This window comes from Myotis nattereri, assembly GCF_964212035.1.
Source record: "Myotis nattereri genome assembly, chromosome: 8".
Classification (NCBI taxonomy): Eukaryota; Metazoa; Chordata; class Mammalia; order Chiroptera; family Vespertilionidae; genus Myotis; species Myotis nattereri.
Window position 1 is genome coordinate 44,459,260 of NC_138083.1, and position 26,961 is coordinate 44,486,220.

The 26,961-nt window shown below is 42.7% G+C and overlaps 1 protein-coding gene across 2 annotated transcripts in view; it reads left to right on the top strand.

Annotated features, from left to right (window-relative positions):
- Positions 1-26,961, top strand: part of CDH20 (cadherin 20) — a 73,215-nt gene that overhangs the window by 18,526 nt on the left and 27,728 nt on the right. For both annotated transcript variants that reach the window (XM_081096650.1, XM_081096651.1), the window contains exons 4-8: positions 10,718-11,012; positions 11,555-11,674; positions 15,269-15,436; positions 17,236-17,423; positions 26,274-26,527. In XM_081096650.1, the coding sequence (XP_080952776.1) occupies positions 10,718-11,012; positions 11,555-11,674; positions 15,269-15,436; positions 17,236-17,423; positions 26,274-26,527 (1,025 nt within the window). The remainder of the gene's footprint in view (positions 1-10,717; positions 11,013-11,554; positions 11,675-15,268; positions 15,437-17,235; positions 17,424-26,273; positions 26,528-26,961) is intronic.

Genomic DNA, 26,961 nt, shown 5'->3' on the forward strand with positions numbered 1-26,961 from the left:
TGTATATTCTCTTTCAAAAAGTGTCTATTTAGGTCCACTGCCCATTTTTTGATTGGATTATCTTCCTTTTGTTAAATTGTATGAGTTCCCTACAAATTTTGGAGATTAAACTCTTATCGGATAAAACACTGGCAAATGTGTTCTCCCATGCAGTGAGCTCTCTTGTGTTGTTGATGGTATCTTTTGCTGTGCAGTAGCTTTTTATTTTGATGTAGTCCCATTTGTTTGTTTTCTCCTTAGTTTCCATTATCCTAGGAGCTGTATTGGTAAAGATATTGCTAAGACATATGTCTGATATTTTGCTGCCTATGGATTCTAAGATTTTTATAGTTTCCCATCATACATTTAAGTCCTTTATTCATTTTGAGTTTATTTTTGTGTATGGTGTAAGCTGGTGGTCTAGCTTCATTATTTTGCATGTATCTGTCCAATTTTCCCAACACCATTTACTGAAAAGACTATTTGACTCCATTGTATGCTCTTGCCTCTTTTGTCAAATATTAATTGAGCATAATGGCTTGGGTCGATTTCTGGGTTCTCTGTTCTGTCCCATCTGTCTATATGTCTGTTCTTGTGCCAGTACCAGGCACATTTTGAGAATAGTGGTTTTGTAATATAGTTTGATATCTGGCATTATAATTTCTCCAACTTCGTTCTTCTTTCTCAAGATTGCTGTGGCTATTCGGGGTCCTTTTTTATTCAATACTAGAGGCCCGGTGCATGAAAATTCATGCACTGGAGGGGGGGGAGGGTCCCTCAGCCCGGCCTGCCCCCTCTCACATTCCAGGAACCCTCAGGGGTGGGAGGTGACCCAGCCATCAGGGGAAGGTGATGCTCCCATCACATCTCTGCTGCTGCCACTGCTGGCAGTGCAAGCCTCATCCAGCCCTGGTTTCCTGAGCCTCGGGCCAGCCTTGGGCAGCTGGGGGGCTTGAAGGGACTGGGGGACTCCGGAGGCAGGTGGGCCCGGCTTTGCCACATGCCTGCCAACACAGCAGGGCTGAGGGGACTGGGCGCCGCCATCTTGTGGCTGTGGGTACCACCATCTTTGCGACGGTGTGAGGGTCAATTAGCATATTCCCTCTTTATTAGATAGGATGAATTTTTGGAGAGTTTGTCTAAGTCTGTGAAATATGCCGTTGGTATCTTAATGGGGGTTGCATTGAATCAATAGATCACTTTGGATAGTATGGACATTTAATTATGTTGATTCCACCTATCCATGAACACGGTATATTCTTCCATTTGTTTATGTCTTCCTCTATCTCTTTTTTTAATGTCCTGTAGTTTTCCAAGTATAGGTCTTTTAACTCCTTAGTTAAGTATATTCCTAGGTATCTTAATTTTTTTGGTGTAATGGTAAATGGGATTATTTTTGTTTCTCTTCCTGTGAGTTCATTATCTATACTAATAAAAGGGTAATATGCTAATTAGACTTCACCGGAGGTCTTCCTGACGACCTTCCAGACGTCCTTTCTGACAAGGCCTGGCCGGGCGAAGCCGCCTGCAATCCCAGGCACCTGCGGCTGTGGCCGGCTCAGGCAAAGCCGCCTGCAGTTGTTTACCGGTGTACTGTACATGGGTGTTATTTTTAAAGGGAATGTAGTGCTGGCTGCGCAGAAGCCGCTGGTCTAGCTGGGGGACGCAGCAGGGCCCAAACCACGGCTTCCTGAGGGTGCTGTTTGCTGGCCATCAAGGCTGTCCCCACTGCGGGCTTCTGGCTCAGTCCGAAGCTTGGGCCAGGAAGCTGGATAGTGAGTTTCATGCTCTTTCCAAGCCTTAGCATAGACTACAAGTTCCCACCAGGGAACATTGTCTTCTCTAAGTTCAGGCTCTGCTCCCTCATTCACATTCCGGGAACAAAGCCACCTGTTTCTCTTCAACCTGGAAGCCATGCCAGGCCCGACTGTGCGGCCACTGGTTCTGAAGCAGATTTCACACGCCCACATACTCACAAGCACACAATGCCCTGGCCGCAGGTGGACTCTCATCACCCTGCATGGTCTGTGTCCTCGCTCTCTTGCTCTGAATGTCCCCAGTCCATATGTGCCCATCTGTCTCTCGGGCTTACAGTTCAGTCTTTGTACAAATGCGCTTCTGTTACTTCATGTTATCTTCAGAGGCAAAATGCTGGAAAGGCGGCATCTGACTGCTTTCTGGGGTTGCTCCTCTGCGTGAGGCTCCACTCCTCTCATTGTGGGCCTGTCCACTGAAAAGCCCTGAGTTTGCATTTGGTTTATAGCCTGGTGATGTGGACCCTGATGCAAAACAACTGTCAGCTTCAAGTGCCTATGCGGTGAGCGTGGGTGTCAGGGGAGCTCTATTACCTGGAATCTGTTTTCAGCTTTGAGGATAACAGGGAGTCCTGGGCTTTGCACCATGATACCACATAAAATCCAAAGAACTCTCAGTGGCTTCGTTTCCAATACTTTAACACACTGTAAAATAAATCCACTTTTTTTCTTCTCTAAATCTAAACAATCTTCTGTCATTAAAGTGAAGACATAGAAAGAATGTGTTGACATTAGATTTTCACTAAAAACATGTTGTGTCCATTTTCAGAATGCATATCCCAAGGGCGTTCGAAAAAAATGAGAGAGTTCAAGGTTCAGTTCAAGGTTGACTCTCTTGGTAAGGAATGGGGGTGAGGGGCATAATACAGGCATTTCTCTCCAAGGGCTTATAGTCTTAGTTGGAGGGAATAAGACATACAGTATTAAAAAGTTCAGTATTCCAAGAGTTAAAAACAGTACAAGATAAATACAAGAGGTCATATAGTATTAGGCAAGTTTCAAATGAATGGAGGTTCAAAACTTCAAATGGCAGTGGTCATAAATGTTCAACTTGGTAAATGTGCATTTTACCCAAAGAACTTACCGTTGTAATTTGGCCCTATGGCAAACCTTTGAAAACTCAGAGGCTGAATCTTAGTAATTGCTGTCTTTTATCCTAAAATTGCTTTGATTTTAAAGGCCTCCTTGGTCCTTTTCCAAACCCCTAAACCTTTACCCCCCCGCCCCCAAGTTTTTAGTATATGAAAGCTGAGTAAGTTAAGGTTGTTGGTCAAGAAGTAATGCCACCATGATCTTTGAGGTAGAATTTTTGGTTGAAACCTTCCCCACTTCCTTTTTATACCCTGTTTATTTCTACAAATTAAGGTGGTAATTGTCCGCTCTGTTTTGTAAATTCAGTTACTGGAGGAACACAAATTTTTTTAATGTTTCACCTAAACAAGCTGAGTAGATTCCAGAGCCCAAATACTAGGGACTGAGCATGCTGCCTATTAGCAAAGTGCTCATTTAACCTCTTGGTTGGCTTTTATGTCTGTCTCAGCAATGAAGACAGAACATGCAAACACAGTATAAGCCTCCAGACAAATAAAGGGTGGGGCAAAAGCAGGCTTACAATTGTTTATATGGAAAGTAATACAGTAATTAATCTATATATATATAAAAGACTAATATGCAAAGTGTCCCCTCAAGAGTTCGGCCAGGAGACTGGGAGCTCGATCACTCGCTATGACGTGCGCTGACCACCAGGAACAAAGGAAGGCCCCAGCCGGAAGCCAGATGGCCCCAATTGGCACTGATCACTGGCCAGGCCTAGGGACGCTACCTGTGCATGAATTTCGTGCACCGGGCCTCTAGTTGGTGTATAAAAAAGCCACAGATTTCTGGGTATTAATTTTGTATCCTATTACATTGCTAAAATCATTAAGTCTAGTAGTTTTTTGATGGAGGCTTTAGGGTTTTCTATGTACATTATCATTATCATGTCATCTTTGAATATGACAGTTTTACTTCTTCTTTTCTCATTTGGATGCCTTTTATCTCTTCTTCTTGTCTGATCGCTATGGCTAGCACTTCTAGTACTATGTCGAATAAGAGTGGTGAAAGTGGGCATTTCTGTCTTATTCCTGTTCTTAGGGGAAATGGTTTTAGTTGTTGCCCATTGCCATATAAGGCTTTTTGAGGTATGATCCCTCTAGTCCCACTTTGCTGAGAGTTTTTATCAGGAAAGGGTGTTGGATTTTGTCAAGTGTTTTTTCTGCATCAATTGATTTTTGATCATGTGATTTTGTCTCTCAATTTGTTATGTGATATATCACATTTATTGATTTGCAGATATTACACCAGGTTTGCATCCCCAAAATAAATCCCACTTGGTCACGGTGTATGATCTAATGTAATACTGGATCCGATTTGCTAAATTTTGTTGAGGATTTTAGCATCTTTTTCATGAGGGATATTGGCCTGTAATTCTCTTTCTTTTTACTGTCTTTATCTGGTTTTGGGATTAGGGTAGTGCTGGGTCTTTCTATAGCATTCTCTAAAGTAGGCCCTTTTGTTAGACTTTCTCTCTACCCTTATTTATTTTTTTTCACAGTTCTAATCACAACCTACAACTTATCTGTTTACTTACATGTACATTGTCTGAAGTCCCAGACTAGACTATATAATCAGTGAGGATAAGGATATTGCGCCCATTTTATCCTCAAATCCCAAGTAGCAGCTATTACATAGAAGATGCTAAAAAAATATATGTAGCTAAGAATTAAATAAGCTGACACATGGAAAACCGTTAGCACAGTACCTAGTTCAGAGGAAAATCTTAATTGTTACCCTGCAGTAGTTAACAGGTGGTGGTAGTAACAGTTATAGTGCTAATAGTGGTAGTAGTTTTCCCTGACTTCTCCCTTTCCTTGTCTTCTTTCTTCATGCACAGCCAGTCACCACATCCTGTCCACATTCCTTGCCAGTTTTTCTCAGATTCATCTCATCCTCTCCAAGTTCTGTCATTACTGCGGTCCTTCTGTTCTTCATGATTAGATTCACTAAGTAGGCACTGCCTGCCTCCCTGTGGAGAGACTCATCCATCCCTCGCCCCAGGACTCAGAACATTTATCTCCTTAAAGCACCCTTTCCATCACATTGCTCCTCTGATTAAGAAAGCACTGGAGAACTCTTAGCATATAGTTTAAGGACTTTCAGAAAATGACTCCTCCCTTAACCAGCTCTCCCTACAATTTCTCAAATCTAGCCCTGATCCCAACTGAGCTGGGTCTCCTTACTGGCCCTGACACATATCACATTTGTCCCTAACCCAGAAGTATGCCCATACTACTGCCCTGCACAAGACATGCAGTCACCTACTCTCTGTTCAATTACACTCAAATTCCTTAGTCCCAGTTTAAAAGCCATTTCCAGCATGAACACACCTTCTATCTACTCAGAATTCCAAAGACTTCCAATTACTCAATATCTGTAAAATGTTTCTTCCAACTAGATATACATGGCTACTGGTAAAATTACTTTAAGAAAAAAACATGTCTATTCAGTAACTGCTTTGTATGAATGGACAATTTAGAGCCCTCTTCTCTTCTCCCAAGGGGAGAAACTGAAATGTCACTCCAAGCCTTCCCTACACCTTCCCAACACTGAAAACCCAGCAGAGCATTGCAGAAAGACAAGGGTACCTAACATTTCACTGGGCTACTACAGTACTATGTGTCAGTCAGTCACATTCACACAGAGATCATCTAATTACCATAACAATGCTTTGATGTAAGTACAGTTCATCACTTTTAGGTAATTAGCCCAGAAAACTTGGCTTACAGAGGTCATTTTCATTGCTCAGAGTTACACAAAAGGTAACAGTAAAAGCCCAGATAAAATATACACCAAAATCTGACACTGAAGCAATTGGCTTTCCTTTATATTGCCCTGCATACATATGGCTCTGACTTTAGACTCAGCCCTGAAAGATACACTGAAGAGTCAATGGTATTAGGGTAGGGCCAGAAATCCAACCAAGCCTGACTGTCTCCTGATGCTGGAAATACTTGGCTGTGTAGCACTGTCTAGTACTCATGATTACCGCTTACCCTTTTCTAATTACCCCAACCCAGGACACAGGACACCCCATGAAACCCTGAAGTCATTGGCCAGCCAACACATCAGCAACCAGTGGTAGTGTTTTCATGCTGTTCTGTGTGTACTACCCCCACATGAAGAAGACAATTATCTATTCACTTACCCAGGCACTTTACCCCCTTACTTTCTTTTCAAAGAGAATTTATCTACCTCTCATCCCTTTACACTCCAGGGGCATGAGCTTGTCACTTTGTGCTCTGGAAGATGTCTATTTAGAGAGGCTGCCTGAGTATTTGCTTATTTCAGAAAGGAGTATTGCAACACTTATCAGCTGTAATTGGTGTGGCCTCACAAAATCCACACTGGGCTTTCCAGGGACAGGCAGTGTCGTGGAAAAGCTAGGTTATACTGGCATATGCAAAGAGAGAGATGCAGAGAGCTCCTGTTTGTGCAAAAATCTATGGTTCCAAATCGTACTGAGGTTAACAACTACACGGAAGCTGTCTAACCACAAATTGAAAGCACTTACTGCACTCCTGGACTATGTGAGGCACTATGAAAGATGGCAAAAGGACTGAAACTCACCCTTGTTTTTTAAGATCCTAAATCAAGTAAGATTGTTCATAATCAGTGTGTTCCCATCATTCACTACTCCTTTGGCTGAAGATCTTACAGACTAAAGAATTATTAGGTTAAGTAGACTATCTACCCATCTCGTTCTGTCTAGGACAGTGGTCGGCAAACTGCGGCTCGGCAAACCGTAGCTCGCGAGCCACATGCGGCTCTATGGCCCCTTGAGTGTGGCTCTTCCACAAAATACCGACTTCTGCACATGGGCCACGAAGTTTCAATCGCACTGTACGTGTGCGCCCCCACGTGGTATTTTGTGGAAGAGCCACACTCAAGGGGCCAAAGAGCTGCATGTGGCTCGCAAGCCGCCGTTTGCCGACCACGGGCTAGGAGATTTGGGGAAGAAAATGTTTTCCCAAGATATACATAACTGTGTGCTGCCAACTCCACTCTAGAAGTTCCTACCTTCCTCTAAAGAGGTGGTGCTCAGTCGGTGTTGGCTGAATTTAATATGTATATGTATATAAAACATTTTGTTAGCGTGCGAATTTGCTGAGTGACTTAGAAAAGCTGTTAATGCCTCTTTGCAATTTTCCCAACCAAATATGTATCCATGGCTGGCAAACCCTAATGCTGAATGCACATTACTATGCTGGTCATTAGGCTGGTGTCTCTCTGCTCTATATGCACCTTTCCATACTCCACTTTGTGACACTGGTGCTGGAACTCTGCAAGCCACCATTTCTCCTTTTCCAACCAGTTCCCTGGTGGGTTCTGAGAGTAGAATGCCCTGAATGGAGAATCACTGAGGCAGGAGCAGGGAGAAGGGACTTTGTACTTTTACCCAGCCAGCAACTGATTCCAGTTTCTGAGTTCTTTCCACACTCACAGCACCAGCCTCATCACTACCCCTGACAAATATCAGCACCAGTGGGCGACATCCGCTTCTCAGAAAGCTCAGTTCTGCAGAAGTTGGCTGCTGGGCACACCCCCTCTAAGCTCCAGAATCCTCAGCCCCAGTGGACAGCACTACATCTCAGAGGTCTGAGGCCCAGCCTCCTCCCAACATCAAGATTCTAGGAGTCCCAACCTCTGCCCTATGCTCCCCCAGCTGTGTCCTGGTGTTATTATCCCTTCCAAACCTCAGGGTTCCCTTTTTGCCTTTCATGTTAAATTCTTTGCTAAAATAACTAGTGTATGTTTGTTTCCAGATTGGATCCTGAACTGAAACAATTATATTCCCCAGGAACCAATTCTCTGTAAGCAGATCCTGGCCCCTTTCATAGCTGGTACTCTTCCTATTCATAAGAGCTACCCCCTGATTTGCTCCAATCCCTCCCTCCACTCTTCGTTCCCTTGCTCTTACAGATGCAACAGCAAACACACACTCAGAAACTACTTGAAAGATGCTTGATAGCCCTTTAAACACAGGTGAAGTGGTTTCACAAATAGCTTTAACTGTAATTGTACATCTCACACCATTTTTTCAACAAAATTTTACTGAGCATTTACTACATGTGAGAACCCACGCTAAGATGAAAGCCACATGGTTCCTGATTTCAAGGACCTCAGAGTCTAGAGAGTTCTTTAAATTCTTCCAGCTCATCCATATTAGATTAAAACAAAGATAACAGATCTGAGATTCAGCCCAGACTACTGGCATCAGCCAGCCAGATGGCTCTGAGGAGCCAGAACATCCTCCACAGCAGCAACGATGTTTAGCCTTCAGTTACTTATTAAGCTCTCTCCATGGGCAGAGAACTTAAGCTTGGCCAATGATGATCACAACTTTGCTTAGCTTTGTTACGGTTATTGAACACAACCATTTAGATGACAAATACAACATCTCAAAACAATCAGCTTCTATTCTTTCTTTTCCCCTAAATAATCTGCCAAACCTTGAATTAACCTGCTTCATTCTAAGTGAAAGTCCTATGCCACATACCTTGAAATGATGTATATTATATATCTACATGTATATTTATATGTATATTTACATACATATGTAATCACATGCATACATATATATTTTTTAATTTTAAAAAAATCCTGAGATCCTTGCCCTCCTCCCAATTCCATTCCGCTGCCTAAGAACAGAGTTCCACATGGAATGGATTTTCATTTCTTTGTGGCCAGGTTTGAATAAATGGCTTTCCATTCTATACAATAAGAACTGGGCACCTCTGCTTTTTAAACTGAATGAATAGAAGATTTGGATTGCGAAAAATAATAATACTGTATATGGAATGAGGGAATGTGAGCACTTCATATTCTAAATAGAATTCTTTCAGTTGAAAAAATCCCCAGCTATTTTTTCAGTCAATTTTGTTCTCTTATTTCCCTCCCCTAGATAAGACACAGCTGAATTCCTCTAGGCAGCAAAATCACTGCCTGCCTGGTTTGGCCGCGAGTCAACCTGAGATCAGCTCAAAACCAGCCACAACCTCCAAATTCATCCTTGTCTGAGGATGTTGTGCATACATTTTCAGGTGTCTTCTTGGCGTCTATGCCATTTAATCCTCAGAGTAACACTGTCCCAGCAGTGCTTCAGGCAGCCTTCTGCAGCTTTACCACTGGACTACGCATTTTAAAAAGCCAACAGGTTTCTGCCATCTCTGCTACATGCCTGAAGGTTTGAAGGGAGCAGAGAAGAGCTGGACATACTAACACCCTTTTCTTTATGTGTGTATATCATCCTAATCAGCGCCATTTATAGCATTATTACGGGAAACGCTGTGCTAGGTGCTTTACATACATTAATTTCTAATGAGCCCTAACAACCTTTTCAAGTATATATTCATATTGTTCTCTACATTTATACAAGAAATTTGAGAGTTATAAACAATAATTTGTCAAGGGTACTCAGTTTATAACTGACACTGGGTTCAGGCCAGATATGTCTGCCTCTCTGGCCTAAGCCTAACACTGGTTGTCTGATAAATTAAATCTCATGAACTTCATCACTGAACTATTCAAAGTGCTAATGATCCCAACAACAACAGAATGAGTGGTGGCTGACTAAATGTAACTCATTTTTGTTGCCCTCTCTCCCTTAGAGAGAGACTGTTAATTATACATAGCACAAAATTCCAGGGTTCTTGCCACCTGTATACAATGTCTAAAATTAGAGATGCAGAAATTTATTTCTAGGCTTAATATGAAAATAGTGTCCCTGCACTCCTTTCAAGAGTTATCACAAAGTAATTTGGGAGGAAATACAGTTGGATGAGCAGATAAAAGCATGTCCCAAATGCAACCATCTACTTACAGATTTGAGTGATCCAGTTATGAGGCTAGGAACTAATCCCCCCGAAAAGAGAGGTGCACTGATGCAAGAAAAATAACCAACAGTTACAGTCCATTCTAACACCTGAAATGTAAGTGAGCACAGTCCCATGAGTGAAACTACACAACGGAGACCACAACCAAAGTGTTACAAGAGCCCCCAAAGTCCTATAGCATTTCCAGTGCAGTAACCATGCATGGCCAACTTATCAATCATTACATCAACTTTTCAGCAAACTTAAAATTGTCATAAAGTTGCTGAAACTCCAAAACTTAATTTATATCAACACTTTCTTATTTTAAAATGCTTAGGCATCTCCATTTTTTTAAAATATGTTTTCATGGATTTGAAAGAGGAAGGGAGAGAGAGAGAGAGAAACATCGATGAAAGAGAAACATCAATTGGCTTCTTCCTGCACTCCCCAGCTATTTTTTCCAGTCAATTTTGTTCTCTTATTTCCCTTCCCTAGATAAGACACAGCTGAATTCCTCCAGGCAGCAAAATCAAGCACAAAACCCGGAGATGTGCCCTGACTGGGAACTGAACTGGTAACCTCTTGGTTCATGGGTTGATGCTCAACAACTGAGCAATACCAGCTGGGCTTTAAAAAATTTTAGTGGAAAGTCTGGGTTCCTCTTTACTCAACTTGTTCCTATTCTCATGTTGGGGACCTACACTTTACAGAGTTCATTCCTATTTTCTATATTTCTCAGGGCAAGAAACTTTAAAAAACAGCAGTAAGTTTAGGATACTAAATGCGAAGTAGAAAAACGTTACTTATTCATCAACCTATATTTGCTCTTTGATACAATCATGTTCAGTGAATATTAGTTCTTTGTAGGCAGACACTGTAAACATTTGAATGAAAAAAATTCTTTCTATTTGAAAATTCTTTCTATTTGAGATCATATGTTAGGACTAAATTGAAAATTTATTTCTGACACCTGTTCATTATCCATAATGAGATTTGGGTGCTTTTCCCTCCTAGCTTCATTCAGACATGGACAGGGGCGATGGATCCATCAAATACATCCTCTCCGGAGAAGGTGCAGGCATCGTGTTTACCATCGACGACACCACTGGGGACATTCATGCCATTCAGAGGCTTGACCGAGAGGAAAGGGCTCAGTATACTTTAAGGGCTCAAGCCCTAGACAGGCGGACAGGCAGGCCAATGGAGCCGGAGTCAGAGTTCATCATCAAAATCCAAGACATCAATGACAATGAGCCCAAGTTTCTGGACGGACCTTATATTGCCAATGTACCAGAAATGTCACCAGTGGGTAAGATGCAATTCACTGATTCTCATAGAGTGATTCCTCTATAGAAGGTCCTTCTATCTAAATACAGAAAAGAAGATTGTGCAGAATAGCCCACAAACTATGAAACTGAACCAAAAGTGACAATCAAGTCCTTAGGCAGGACACTACCTAAACACTGAAAACAGCCATAGTAAAATATAAAATAACAAGGCTAGTGTTGTTATCCAGTTCTAGTTCTTCAAAATCAAAGATGGATGGATGAGTGGATGGATGGATAGATAATGTTTGGTTCATAAAAGCGAAGCATTTTGGTATAATTAAAAGAGTAATGAAGAACCAAAAACCTGTGTTGTCCTTACTGGTTATTAAGAATTTAAAACATAATTGCCATCCCTAATTTCCAAAGAGGTACAAGATAGGAGTTACGGAAGCTTGACCTAGATAAGGACCCATCCAAGGAAACAAACATAACATTAGCAAATGCTTTAAGATTGCCCATTCGGGAATGTGTCCAGTCTTTAGCAATTCAATGTGAACAGGTTTCCACTCTCTCTCTTCCTCAGGGACCTCTGTTATCCAAGTGACAGCCACCGATGCTGATGACCCAACCTACGGCAACAGTGCCCGGGTAGTGTACAGCATTCTCCAGGGCCAACCATACTTTTCTGTGGACTCCAAAACAGGTATTTGATGCAACAGTCAAGTCAGGGGTGTTTTGTTTGTTTGTTTTTAAATATATTTTATTGATTTTTTACAGAGAGGAAGGGAGAGGGATAGAGAGTTAGAAACATCGATGAGAGAGAAACATCGATCAGCTGCCTCCTGCACACCCCCTACTAGGGATGAGCCCGCAACCCAGGTATAGGCCCTTGACCAGAATCGAACCCGGGACCCTTCAGTCTGCAGGCCGATGCTCTATCCACCGAGCCAAACCGGTTAGGGCAGGGGTGTTTGTTTTATTCCCTAATAATTTATAACTGCTACTATGACAGACCCAACTCTCCTATCAAGGACTCTCCAGTGAGTGTAATAACCAGAGAAGATTGTTATAAACTTTGGGATTAAGACAACAACAACAAAAAAAAGAGGGTAAGAGCAGTGCGGTGCTATGTATAGACAGTGTACAGAGCATGATTGGAGAGACCAAAAGGCCTGCCTACACATAATTACCTTCTCATTAGCCTTCAAAAAAGCCTATGGTTGTATTTATTCCCAGGGATTAAGGTCTTTTATAACGCTAAGAATTGAGAGGATTGACACATTAACCTGGCTCAATATAGAACCAGAATCATTGATTTTGAAACTAGAAAGAACCCGTAGAGAATTCATCCAATCTATCACCATTCACTTACTAGATAAGAAAATTGGAAAATAAGACCTAAAAATGTGCTTCTAGTTGTAGGCATGTCCCCTGACATGTAGTCTGATTTCTTTCGACTGAACCACCCTGTACTAAGCAGAGAAAAAGGCCAGAATGAATGGATACTGGTTTAATAAGGGAAAAGGGTGCAGAGCATAGGATGTTACCCCCTTCTTCCCCCTCCCCTCCAAAAAAAGCCATGTGCTGAGAGGAAGCTCTAATACAGTGGTTTTCAACCTTCCTAATGCCACGACCCTTTAATACAGCTCCTCATGTGTGGTGACCCCCAATTTCATTGTTACAAATTGAACATAATCAAAGCATAGTGATTAATCACAAAAACAATATGTAATTATATATGTGTTTTCCAATGGTCTTAGGCGACCCCTGTGAAAGGGTCGTTCGACCCCCACAGGGGTCGCGACCCACAGGTTGAGAACCGCTGCTCTAATAGGAAGGACAGCACAGAGAACTGGGTGGGCAAGGAGCAATGTGGCAAAAAAGGACAAATCAATGGAAGCTTGGTTTCGTTTTGTTTTGTTTTCAGCTTAACTGAGAGTTTTCAATGCAGAATTTGTTTCATCTGTGAAGAAGCCCCTTTAATACTTCTGAATTGGGCAGAATAATGAGTATATCCTTATTATCTTGAACTTGTGCCAGACTTTCTCCCTTTTAAAATACTTCCATATCTGAGTCTCTAGATATTCCTGTGAACTTGTGAAACATATGGAAGTATTGTTATTCCCATTTTACATATGAGAAAATTGAGGCCCTAAATAACAAGGAACTTGAGTAAAGAAACTTATAGCTGCAGAGGTAAAGTCAATGGTGCATGCTCAAAGTCATCTCTTTATGAGAAAGAGAAAAAATGCATTTCTACTAGCAACCTGATACTTTTTTTTTCTCCCCAGAAGTCCTAAGGGGAACCAGGCATTCAGAAAATCATATCATAAAAGTAAAAAGTGAAAGACTGTAAATGAGTAGGAGGAAAGAAAAAAAGATTGTAGTTAAGGACTTCTATAAAGCAGTAACTTTAACAATTCTAAACATGGGGAAGAGTATAAGGGTGCCATAGGGAGGGAAAGTATAGACAGAAGAGGGTAATGTGTCCTTTGTATCTTAAGAGGAGCCTTACATTATTTTGACAGCTCCCAGGGGGAATTTTTAGTGTTAAGGTCAAAAATACATGAAAAGATAGTTATTGCTGTGCCCATAGGGCATTTTAAAAAAAGAAAAAGCTGCATATTTCACTTTAGAATGTTGTTACTAAAATGCAATATATACATTATAAGAGTTAAACTTCGGACCGGTTTATGGTCCCAATCCCTTCCCTTAGCATGTAAAGGTCTATTTAGCCAAGGGTCATGTTGTAAACTTGCAATAAACAATTCCTGAATCTTTGCCTAGGGCTTAAAAAAAGGTAGATAAAATATGACCACACATCCTTGGCAGGATCAAAACACATTTCACTGGAGTTTGATTTAGACCCCCTTAATGAAAGTATTAGCACTGTGCAATGCTGCTTCTTACTGTCTGGGGAAGTTCATTTCTTATGCGTGTTGAATATAAACAACTCACAGAGCAACTTTCATGTCCTAGCTGGAATTCAATGAAGCACAGATGCTAGCAGTATATAACAAAACAGAATGAATATACAACAAAAGGAAAATCAAATTAGAATTCCAACCCTGCTTACAGGTATTGGGGAGGCAGGAAAAAGCAGACTAGGAGTGAGTTCCCTAAAGAATAGTCCTTCATTCTACATGGGCTCTCGGGGCTGAAGAAGAATTGATCTAAAATCACAGATTTGTGGAAGAGATCAACCAATGAACTTGTATGCATATATGCATAACCCCTGGACACAGACAATGGGGTAATGAGGATGGGAGTGGGGGGTTTTGGAGGGGTGGTTGGGAGAGGGCTGGAAGAGGTTAATGAGAGGTTAACAGGGGGAAAAGGAGGACCTATGTAATACTTGCAACAATAAAGATTTTTTTAAAATAAATTAAATAAAATCATAGATTTGCAGACACATATAGCTCTGTTTTCTGGGCCCTAAGCCCCGTTTCCTTTAGGGCAGTAATTCTCAACCTTCTAGCCCTTTAAATACAGTTCCTCATGTTGTGACCCAACCATAAAATTATTTTCGTTGCTACTTCATAATTGTAATATTGCTACTGTTATGAATCATAATGTAAATATCTGATATGCAGGATGGTCTTAGGTGACCCCTGTGAAAGGGTCGTTCAACCGCCAAAAGGGTCTCTACCCACAGGTTGAGAACCGCTGCTTTAGGGAGATGGAGCTTCCTGACAGTGCCATGACTGCTAGCTCAAATCTGTCAGAGAACCGTTGCTGCCACCTCCTGTTATATCTCAGTAATGCAGACAGAGGAAATCAGCCCTCTGCTCTTCCCACTGTAACTGCATTTATTCATCATTTGTGTAAGAACAGCACTTTCTTGAAGATGGGATTCTGACATAAAGTTCAATAAAATACAGGTGACTTGCATCTCGACTCTAGATATTAACAATGCACAAGGGAGAAACCTAAAACCCAATCTTAAGAACTGGACTTGAGGTTTTGTTTTTAAAAACGAAGTCATTTCACCCTAGCTGGTGTTTCTCAGTGGTTACAGCATCAGCCTGCACCCCCGAAAGGGTCCCAGGTTTGATTCCCAGTCAAAGGCCCATAGATGGTTGTGGATTCCCTCACCATCCCTAGTCCAGGCACGTGTGGGAAGCAACCAGTCGATGTGTCTCTCACATCGATATCTGTCTCTCTCTCTCCCTCCCTCCCTTCCTCCCTTCTTCCCTCCTTTCCATTCTCTCTGAAAAGCAAAAAAATATCCTCAGGTGAGGATTAACAAAAAAAAAAATTAAAAACCAAACAAAATCAGAAAATTTCTGTCCTACAGGTGTAATTAGGACGGCACTCACGAACATGGACCGAGAAGCCAAAGAGTACTATGAAGTGATTATTCAAGCTAAGGACATGGGAGGGCAGCTTGGAGGATTATCTGGGACCACAACGGTCAACATCACCCTCTCAGATGTCAATGACAACCCACCCCGCTTTCCCCAGAGTGAGTATCTAACCAATGAGAGTACAGGTTCTCAGGCTAGAGGAGTCACTTGTTACAGAGATGAAAGAGAAAGACCTGGGTTCCTCTTTAAGTTTAAGTATTCATGGTTCCTGCCCTACACTTCTCATGCAGTTCTCACATAACCATTTCCCTTCTCTGTCCCATAGCACTAAACCAGTGTTTCTTACTTTTTTCACTATCACCTCCCTAGGAGCTCTTTTATACTTTTTTTTCCTAATTGTCATGCCCTGCCCCTTCATAAAATTAAATATGAAGGAATTAAGTTTTATTGGGTAATTGTGAGCCATTGTATTATCTAAGGTTTTTTCAACTCTCCCTCAACAAGAACCAATTTCTGTCCCCTAGGGGGTGATACTCCCGGCTTAGAATGCACACAGGAAACTAAACCAAAGTAGTAACCCACCTCACCACCTAACCAATCAATTCACAAGCAGGTATGAAGTACCTGCTGTGTAAGAGCATTGGGCATGAGGGGCACAAGATACTTGAAACCCAGGCCTGGGTTTCTACACTCGTCAAAAGTTAACCAAGAAGCAGCATTTGCTGTACCACTTGGTTAGGGCAGAATGAAGCCTTCACAATTAACTAAGATGAATAAAGACTTCATAAGAGGATGAGACCTCAACAGGGGGCTGAAGAATATAAAGCATGTAAACAGGCAGAAAGGAGAACATTCCAAAAGGGAGAAGCCATTCATTCAAAAATTATTTGGTTTAGGCACTCTTCTTCGTATGGGATATTGAACAATACATAAAAGAAATGAAATCTCTGCTCTCCTAGAGCTCATTCAAATAGAAATCTGATTATAAGGATAGAAATGTATATAAAGACTTGGAAATAAAGTTGCAAGTATAATTTTTGTTTAATGAAATGAAGACCTGTCTTTTGTGTTTCAAATGTGTTCTATGTCCAATGGAAGTCACTGACAAGTTTTTGAGCAAGGATAGACACAAAAGAAAGCCTAGTTACAGAGCCATGCATAGGTTGGCAGGGCTAGAAACTAGAAGCAGGAGAGTCCATTAGAAGGCTTTGAGAGCGATCCAGATGTGAAGCAGTAAGGACTTAACGAAAAGGCAGAAGGAGAGAACTGAGACAAGTAAGAAAACATGGATTTCTGCTTCTTGATTTCTTGGCTAGCCAAGTGGGCCACCACCAATGTTTTTTCTATCTTTCTCAGAAGGAATTAGCATTTGGGGAAATAGTTCATTAGGAAGAATTGAAAGACTGAAAAGCAAGATACTTCTTACCACTCTGAAAGGAAGATTCACTGAGATAAGAAATAATTTTGGGCCTGGCCAGCATGGCTCAGTGGTTGAGCTTCGACTTATGAACCAGGAGGTCATGGTTTGCTTCTCTGTCAGGGCACATGCCTGGGTTGTGGGCTCGATCCCCGGTGTGGGTGTGCAGGAGGCAGCTGATCAATGATTCTCTCTAATCAGTGATATTTCTATCTCTATCTCCCTCTCCCTTCTTCTCTGAAATCAATAAAAATATTTTTTTTTAAAAAAAGAAGAAATAATTTTGGTTTTGTCCTAGCCTACTCTTAGGAGTACAGTCAAGCTACTTTGGCCCCTCCTTTCCAAATGTCTAGTACAGTCTGACCTAATTCCATTTGCTTAGCCTCTTTGGATCTCAGTTTTCATCTGTAAAACTCAAGTTTTAGTTGCTGAACCAGGAGGAATATGTTTAGTACAGTATGCCTTATATGCTGGGATACTGATGGGGCATTTTTTATAGTGGCAGATTACAAGACTGCAGGTTCTAACCTTTCTTCACAGAACATTATCAGATGAGTGTATTGGAATCGGCTCCTGTTAGCTCCACTGTGGGGAGAGTGTTTGCCAAGGACTTGGACGAAGGAATCAATGCAGAGATGAAGTACACTATTGTGGATGGAGATGGTGCTGATGCCTTTGACATTAACACAGATCCCAATTTCCAAGTTGGCATCATAACTGTGAAGAAGGTAATCCAAATCATTTTAATGGAGTCTTTGAACTGTATATGAGATGTTAGCAAGGGCCGTTGTACTATTAATATGTATTACTTCAAATCCTATGATAAGCACTCTTTTCTACCATTAAAAAAAAAACAAAAAACCCTTATTCCTTTTGCTTACATGTAAACACTAGCTGTGTCATCATTTTACAGAGAGGGTATAAGGTCGTGATCAAAATAAATTATAAATATGTCATTTCTCCTAGCTCACTACTTAGCCACTTAAAAAACTGTTATAGCTTAATTCCCTAATAATGTTAATGACTTAATATTTGTATTTGAATAACTTATTTTTTACCACAGTATGCCATAAATAACAACAAAGCATTTATGAATCAAGAAGTAACATGTAGGGATTTTTAATTGCTATTTAAAGATCCACAGACACTAATCAGACCTGGGAAAGCTTTATCAAACATAGCTGCTAAGTGAGATTATCCCTTAAAACTTCTTTGCTTCATGTTAAGTTACCAAGTTTTCTGAGTATAAGCTATCAATTTTGTGTGTGTGTGGTATAAAGCACATATGAGTGAATGAATATCTTTAGATGAAAAATAAAACTTTTTTAAATTAAAGTTTTAACATCTTAGTAAATATATATCTAAGGAAATACATTAATGCAAAAACTCACTGATTTAACCTTCCTTCTCTTCTATTTTAAATACATAAAAAAAACCCAAGATATCTTAAATTATCCATTCAACACATATTTGTTGAGTATCTATCTACCTATGTGCCAGGCATTTAATGTAGAGAGTAAATAAAATAGCCAAAAATCTCTGCGCTCATGGAAGAGGAAGAAAATACTCAAAAGAGCAAGTCAATAAATTAATATATCAGAAAGTGTTAAGTGCCAAGGGGAGGGGTAGAATAGAACAAAAGTGGTATCAGAAGAGCCAAAATGACTTTAAATTTAAATCAGGTGGTTGGGATTGCCCCCCCCCCCCCCCCGAGAAGTGATGTTTATGCAAAGACTTACTTACGGGGGAAGAGTTACAGCATCAAGTTGGGCAGGTTGACAATACACAACCCTGGGAGATGCCCTATAAATGACTTTCGGTAAGAACTGCACATGGCAGCCTGAAGATAAGGAAATGAGAATGAAGATATTGAGGAAAGGGGACAACAAATGCAAAGGCCCTAAGGCAGGATTTTGCTTGGTTTGTTTCAAGAACAGGAAGTTTGATAAGACTGAGTGGAGGAGAAGACTAGTGGAAAATGAAAAAATTCAGACAAGTAACAAGAGGGCCAGGTTGTGTAAGACTTTATAAGCGATGTAAGGACATTGAGTATTACTCTGAGAAAAGTGAAAACAACTAGGGGACTTCAACAAATGTGTGACATGATTGAACTTTCATTACAAAAAAATTATTCTGTAGGTTCTGTTGAGAAAAGAACATAGGGGCAAGGATGGGAACAGAGAGACCAGCTGAAAGGTTACTGAAATAATACACATAGGAGAAGATGGTGGCTTAGCCTCGGGTAGTAGGAATGGAGGTGCTGAGAAGCAATCAGAATCTGGATATATTTTGAAGGTAGAGCCAACAGGATTTCCTAACAGATTGAAATTGGATATGAAAGAAAGAGAAGAGTCAATTGAGCAACAAGAATAAAGTTGCCATTAACTGAGATGGGAAGTCTACAAGTAGAGAAGGCGGCAGGGGGTGGCAAATGTTGGATTAAGTTCTGGACATGATACATTTGCAATGCCTGTTAGACACCAAGGGGAGATGTGTAATAGCTGTTGGTTATAGGAGTCTGGATTTTGGAGAATAGTCTTGGGCTGGAAATATTAAATGTGAAAGTTATAAGCACATTGATGGTTTTAAAGAAAATAATATAGGATGGTATTCCAAGGGACTGAGCACAGATGGAGAAGTCAGTGAAATAAGCCCTGCAGCACCACAGCATGATGAGGTCAAGGAGAAGAGCAAGGACAAACAGGGAGACTGAGAAGGAGAGACCAGAGAGGAACGATGAAAATCAAGGGAGGGTGGTGTCCTGGAAGGCACCAAGAAACTGTTTCCAAGGGAAGGGAATAATCACCTGCAACAAATGCTTCTGCAGGTCATATAAAAACACTAAAACTGACCACAGACATTAGGAACATGGAGGACCTTGACAAAAGTAGCAAAGTTATAACTTGCAATGTAGCACAAGTTAATGTGTTTAGTAACTTTATTCTATGTTGTTCCATAGAGTTGAATTAATGCTGCTTTAGAAGGGAAGAGTTTATGTTTGTCCTGTTTTATTTAAGATGCAATAAAATAAAGCAAAAGAACAAATACATCCAGCATTCCACTAACCAGAAATCTTTATAACCAGCACACAATGACCTCAGAACAGTGCAAAATGCTGAGATTAAATAAATCTGGAATCATCAAATAAATCTGGATGTAATTTAAATTTTTATAGTTTATTTTATTCTCATTCTTTGAGAATTCATAGCGTATGCTAGAATTATAAAAGATGACTAGAATACCAACTTAGTGCATGACATAGGATTCAGAACATCCCCTAATACATGATATGGCTCAAGTTAACAGTTAATAATACATCACTTATCATGACTGGTAACTGTAAACAAGATAAATGCTCAAATTTTTTAATAACTGTGGATCCTTTAATGCAAAAATTCCCTTTAAAAACTAAGCAATCAGAAAAAGAGCTTTTGGAATTCTCAATATATTTCAAATTGTATGTTTTAAAATAATATAAAAGATAATTCTAAATAACAATGTAACAATATTAATTTATATCAATTTATTATAATACTAGCAGCCCAGTGCATGAATTTGTGCACCTTAAAAGGAACTGTGGGTCACATGGCTGTCGTGGGCACAGGGGTGGGTGTCAGCCCACCCCCCAAGCCCCCGCCCAGCCCCTCCCACCATGACCCCTGGTGCCCTGTCTGCCAACAGCCCCACTCCCGCCACCACCACTCCCATGCGCTCTCAGTGTCAGCCCTGCTCGCACCCGCTGACACCGCGAAGCAATTGGGGCGAGTGCCAGCAGTGGTGCAAGTGGGGCCAGTGCTGTCAGCAGGTGTGAGTGGCAGCTGCTTCCCCAATCACCCCTCAGGAGCAGGGGGAGGTGGAGAAGTGATTGGGGCTGGCAGTCACTGCTTGCACCCACGGATGGTGCCAAGCAATTGAGGCTGGCACCAGGCACCAGCAGTGGGTGTAAGCGGGGCTGGTGCCAGCAGCAGGTGCGAGCACCTGGTGGCACACAGGAGCAAAGAATTTTCAGTAACCACCAGAGGCTCGCCCCGATGACAGCAACTGGCACCCCGCCTTGGTCCGGCGCCCCCGCTGACCTGCTCCACCATCCAGCCATGGCTGACGCCCGCCATGCTCCACACATGCCCCCTGGTGGTCAGCACACGTCATGGTGACAGGTTGTCCCACCATTCGGTCTATTTGCATATTAAGGTTTTATATATATTGATAGCTTGTATCTTATTATGAGATATTCTTTTAAAAATATTAACTATTACAATTTTATATCGGAAAGGAACCCCAAAATGTCATTTCTCCAGCTCCCTTACCTAGAGAAAAGATTAAACCTCATAAGACAAAACACTATCTTTCATTGTCATTACTAAAACATGTTTAATCAAAACAGATATTAGTTTTGCCAAGGTCATTCATATTTCTTTTTTGAACTTATGAGGTGACAGAAAATGAAATTAAGAAAGAGGTCAATAAGTTGGGTAGATGGACAAGTCAAATATAATAAACTAGAGGTCCGGTGCACAAAAATGTGTGCACTTGGGAGGGTCCCTCAGCCTGGCCCGTGCCCTCTCGCAGTCTTGGACCCCTCAGGGAATGACCACCTGCTGGCTTAGGCCTGCTCTCCAGGGGATTGGGCCTAAGCTGGCAGTCAGACATCCCTCTGGCAGCCCGGGAGCCCTTGGGGGATGTCCACTTGCCAGAGGGGAGCAGGCCTAAGCTGCAGTCGGACATCCTTAGCACTGCTAAGGAGGCAGGAGAGGCTCCCACCACCACCGCTGTACTGGCAGCCATCAGCCTGGCTTGTGGCTGAGCAGAGCTCTCCCTGTGGGAGCACACTGATCACCAGGGGGCAGCTCCTGCATTGAGCGTCTGCCCCCTGGTGGTCAGTGTGTGTCATAGTGACCAGTCATTCCCAGTCGCTCCGCTGTTAGGCTTGCCACACCCCCTTCAGGGAGGGGGGTTCTGCTGGGGTGCCTGGCCAGCTTGGGTGAGGGGCTGATGGCTGTTTGCAGGCTGGCCACAGTCCCTTCAGGGTGGGGATCCCCGCTGGGTTGCCTGGCCAGCCTGGGTGAAGGGCTGATGGCTGTTTTCAGGTTGGCCACAGCCCCTTAAGGGTGGGGGTCCCCACTGGGGTGCCTGGCCAGCCTGGGTGAGGGGCAGAGGGCCGTTTTCAGGCTGGCCAAGACCCCCAGTGGGGACCCTCACCCCATGAGGGTATAGCCATCCGAGGTGAGGGGCTGATGGCTCCTTTCAGGCTGGCCACAGCCCCTTCAGGGTGGGGGCCCCCCCTGGGGTGCCTGGCCAGCCTGTGTGAGGGGCTGAGGGTCTTTTGCAGGCTGGCCACACCCCCTTCATGGGGTCCCCCCTGGGGTGCCTGGCAAGCCTGGGTGAGGGGTTGATGGCTGTTTGCAGGCTGGCCACAGCCCCCAGCCACCCAAGCTCCCAGTGGAGGCTGGCTGGAAGCAGGTATCTGGGATTTATTTAGCTTCTATAATTGAAACTTTATTGCCTTTTGCGGAGGCCACAGCTGGCCAGGGCAGGCGGGAAGCTTGGCTTCCTCCACCGCCGGGGCAACCAAGCCTCCTGCTTGCTCCAGCTCTGTGGCTGCTGGCCACCATCTTTGTTGGGTTAATTTGCATATAGTCGCTCTGATTGGATGGTGGGCGTGGCTTGGGCATAGTGAAGGTACAGTCAATTAGCATTTTTGTCTCTTATTAGTGTAGATATTTTAAAGACTACTGACTGCTCAAGCCATTCGTTTAAAACAGGGGTCCTCAAACTACGGCCTGCGGGCCACATGCAAATACAAATATTGTATTTGTTCCCATTTTGTTTTTTTACTTCAAAATAAGATATGTGCAGTGTGCATAGGAATTTGTTCATAGTTTTTTTTTAAACTATAGTCCAGCCCTCCAACGGTCTGAGGGACAGTGAACTGGCCCCGTTTAAAAAGTTTGAGGACCCCTGGTTTAGAACAATTCACTCAGATGCCTAATCCACACCCATCTTTCTACTTGTTTATTACTAATCTACACTAATAAAAGAGAAAAATGGTAATTGGCGTACAATGATACCCTTTTCATTGGCTAATCAGGGCTATATGCAAATTAACTGCCAACTATGATTGGCAGTTAACTGCCAACAAGATGGCGGTTAATTTGCATATGTAGGCACAATGCAGGGAGGCGAAAGGGAAAGCAGGAAGAAGCCCCCTGCCACTGACAGTGATCGGAAACCCAGGGGGGAGCTCAGAGCTGGGGGGGCAGGGCAAAGGCAGCCCTGGGGCCGCCTTTGCCCTGCCCCACAGCCATGATCGGAGAATAAGGCGCCTTTGCCGCCCTGGCCAGTGATAGCGGGAAACAGGGGTGGAGCCAGCGATGGGAGCTGGGCACGGTCGAAGCTGGCAGTCCCGGGAGCTAGGGGTCCCTTGCCTGGGCCTAAAGCGAAGCCCACGATCGCGGGGCTGCTGCAGCTGCAGGTCTCCGCTGGCCGAGCCGGACGCCTCAGCCAGAGGCGTTAGGCCTGGGCAGGGGCGGAGCCTGCAACCGCGGGGAGCTGGGGGTCCCCTGCCCAGGCCTGACACCTCTGCCGGAGGCCTCAGGCCTGGTCAAGGGGCCGATCCAGTGATTGGTGATCGGAGGGTGATGAGGGTCAACTCCTCTGGCCGAGGCATCAGGCCTGGGCGGGGGGCAGAGCAAGCGATCAGAGGGAGATGGGGGTCCCCTGCCCAGGCATGATTCCTGGGCCAAAGGCCTCAGGCCTGGGCGGGGGCCAGAGCCAGTGATCGGGGGGAGATGGGGGTCCCCTGTCCAAGCCTGACACCTCTGGCGGAGGCGTCAGGCCTGGGCAAGGGGCCGATCAGGTGATCAGAGGGTGATGGGGGTCTACGCCTCTGGCCGAGGCATCAGGCCTGGGCAAGGGGCAGAGCCAGCAATCGGAGGGGTCTGGGGGTCCCCTGCCCAGGCCTGATGCCTGGGCCAGAGGCATCAGGCCTGGGCTGGGGGCAGAACCAGTGATGGGGGGAAATGAGGGTCCCCTGCCCAGGCCTGGGCAAGGGGCCGATCCTGCGATTGGAGGGTGATGGGGGTCAACGCCTGAGGGCTCCCAGTATGTGAGAGGGGACAGGCTGGGCTGAGGGACACTTCCCCCACACACACACCCAGTGCACGAATTTCATGCACCGGGCCCCTAGTACTATATAATAAAAGGCTAATATGCAAACTGTCCCCTCCGGAGTTCAACAGGGAGACCAGGAGTTCGATTGCTCGCTATGACGTGCACTGAACACCAGGGGGCAGCATGGAACATGGCGGGTGACCAGGGGCAGCCGCAGGGTGCTGAGGGAGCGAGCGAGGGAAGGAGGAGGAGGGGAGGCCCGGAGACTGGGAACCCAATTCGCCCTGATCGCCAGGCCTAGGGACCCTACCCGCATATGAAATTTCATGCAACAGACCTCTAGTGTCTTATAAAATGGAAACAAAATTTCTGCTTTTGATTCATTTCCCTAAGGCCTATCTTTCATCTAAAAAGCACATACTTATAAAAAAGAGAAATTAAGCTAAATTGATTGAATTGGATCCCATAAAACCATTCTCATTACTACCCAGGATCTTGGCTCTTTTGGCTTTTAAGTAGTCAATCAATTGATTTTCAGTCTCTTAAAAGCTTAAAAGATAACTTGAAATATATACTTTTCAGAATGTTCTTTATTCTATGAGCATACTGTTATGTCACTCTCTCATCTTCAGCATGCCTTCCATCTTCCAGCACACAATAAGCAATAGTTTTGTGTCCATTATCCTTAGGCAGGCCACAAAGAGAAAAACTCCTATAGTTCACCAAACCTAAAATCTCCATAAAATGTAAATCCCATTATTATTTATATATCACTTAAAAAAACTCTTGCCAATTTAAATGATGCAATGCTTTCTTATTCATTAGCTTATGGTTTTTTAAAAAACTCTTGCAGACACAGACATATTTGCTTCACATTCCTATTTGAACCAAACAACCTGCCTTCCTAGTTCTTTGTCAAAAGGTAAGGTTTTCATTATGGGTATACAATGTATGGTGCTAAGAAAATACAGAATAAATAGAAACCTAATAACATCAGCAAAACAAACAAAAACATTTTGTTAGAATTTGAAAATAAGTTTAGTTAAAGCAACTACTACTATTTCTCAAAAGCAAAGCAGTTGCTTAAATGAACACATGCCTCTTTCTAACAAAAAATGTGCTTAATTCAGAATATTCTATGAAAAAAAGCATGAATGAATATTTAGCTACAAAATTTTAAATCATCACCAAATGCACATGTGACTTTTAAGCTTTACTAACTGCATTGCTATCCTCTGTAATTATTTTATAGGACTAACTTTCCATGATATTTTATTAATATTTTGAGGTAATTGTTGCTTAAAACATTTAAATATTGTCAGTGAAGAAGGAAGGAAGGAAGGAAGGAAGGAAGGAAGGAAGGGAGGAAGGAAAGATTATTCTTAAGATAAAGCATTCAAGTTCACATTCTGCCATTCTGAAGGTAGGTAGGGCTAGATCAAAAAAAGGAACCACCAAAAAAATTAGATTTTATTAGGAGTTTATTTTGTGGGTGATCCCTGGATGAGGCATTTAAAAATCTAGAGCAGCCTTTTACTCGGACACTATGTGACCATGTTAGCTTAGTTCAGTCTTTGAATTCTCTTAGTCTGTTTCTTCAACTGGAAAATGCGGCATTGGATTCAATTTTTGAAAGAGATTTTTTAAAAGATCATCTGTGCCTTAGCCGGTTTGACTTAGTGGATAGAACACTGGCCTGCGGACCAAAGGGTCCCGGGTTCAATTCCGGTCAAGGGCATGTACCTGGGTTGCAGGCCCTGGTCAGAGTGTGTGCAGGAGGCAACCAAGTGTGAGAAATATCTCACATCAATATTTCTCTCTCTGTCTTTCCCTCTCTCTTCCATTCTCTCTAAAAAAAATCAGTGGAAAAATATCGAGTGGGGATTTAAAAAAAAAAAAGATCGTCTATGATATAAACTAAATACACAAATACTGATCTGACACAGTGCCCTGAGAACTCCTGTTGAAGGTTGTTTATGATAGTTTCTTGGAAAAATCACTATTGCCTTTGTACTTGGGAATTTTCTTTTTAAAGAAGAAAACAAAAAACTTAAGACTTCAGTTGTATGTATAGTATGAAAGAGAACGTGAACCCTCTCTTAATTATCATGACATCTTTTCAATGAACAAACATCCCTAAAGACAAGGGGACCATGCTGATAAACCGTAGACATATTTAGAGTCAGCCTTGCTCAAAGTACAGTGGCTTTCTTAATCAGCACACTGACTTCCTTCACTATCTCTGAAGCACCTAGCATCTTCTTACCTTCTTTACCCAAGTTGTTAGAACTGACATGAAGGCCAAGAACTACAGAACAAAAGAAAAATCCCCCTTATTCTTCCCCTTAACTCTTTTCTACCATTTTACGAATTGAGGAATCTACTCACCAGCCATCAATGTCAGTCATCTTTTGGAATCTTGATATATACGCTGCTGGCTAACCAATTTTCCTGCCATTACTTTTCAGCCCCTGAGTTTTGAAAGCAAGAAAAGCTACACCTTAAAAGTGGAGGGAGCCAATCCTCACCTAGAGATGCGGTTTCTGAACCTGGGCCCCTTTCAGGACACAACCACAGTGCACATCAGTGTGGAAGATGTGGATGAGCCCCCTGTATTTGAACCTGGCTTTTATTTTGTGGAGGTACCTGAAGATGTGACTATTGGAACAACCATACAGATCATTTCTGCCAAGGACCCAGATGTGACCAACAACTCAATAAGGTTTTGCCACAGATTATACCTTTCATGGACTCTTCCCTTCCCCAGCATCAAATTTTCTAACACTTTTCCCCTTTGCTTTTTCTATCTCTGGAGACTCTCCTGATTCTTTAAATTTGTTCTGTTTAAATAACATAGTCTTTTCATGTTATTTAGAAGTGAAGTATCATATCTACAACTTAGTGTCAAGTGGTTCAGCAACACACCCCTTAGTTCTCAATCCTAGCCCTATTGATATTTTGGGATGGATAATTCTTTGTCACGGGGCTGCCCTGTGCATTGTACAATGTTTAGCAGCATCTCTGGCCTCTCACCACCAAATGCCAGTAGCACCCTGAGTTGTAACAACTTAAAATGTCCCCAGATATTGCCAAATGTCCCTGAGGAGAGTGGAGCACAAAATTTCCCCAAGTTGAGAATTACTAATTCAGATAAAG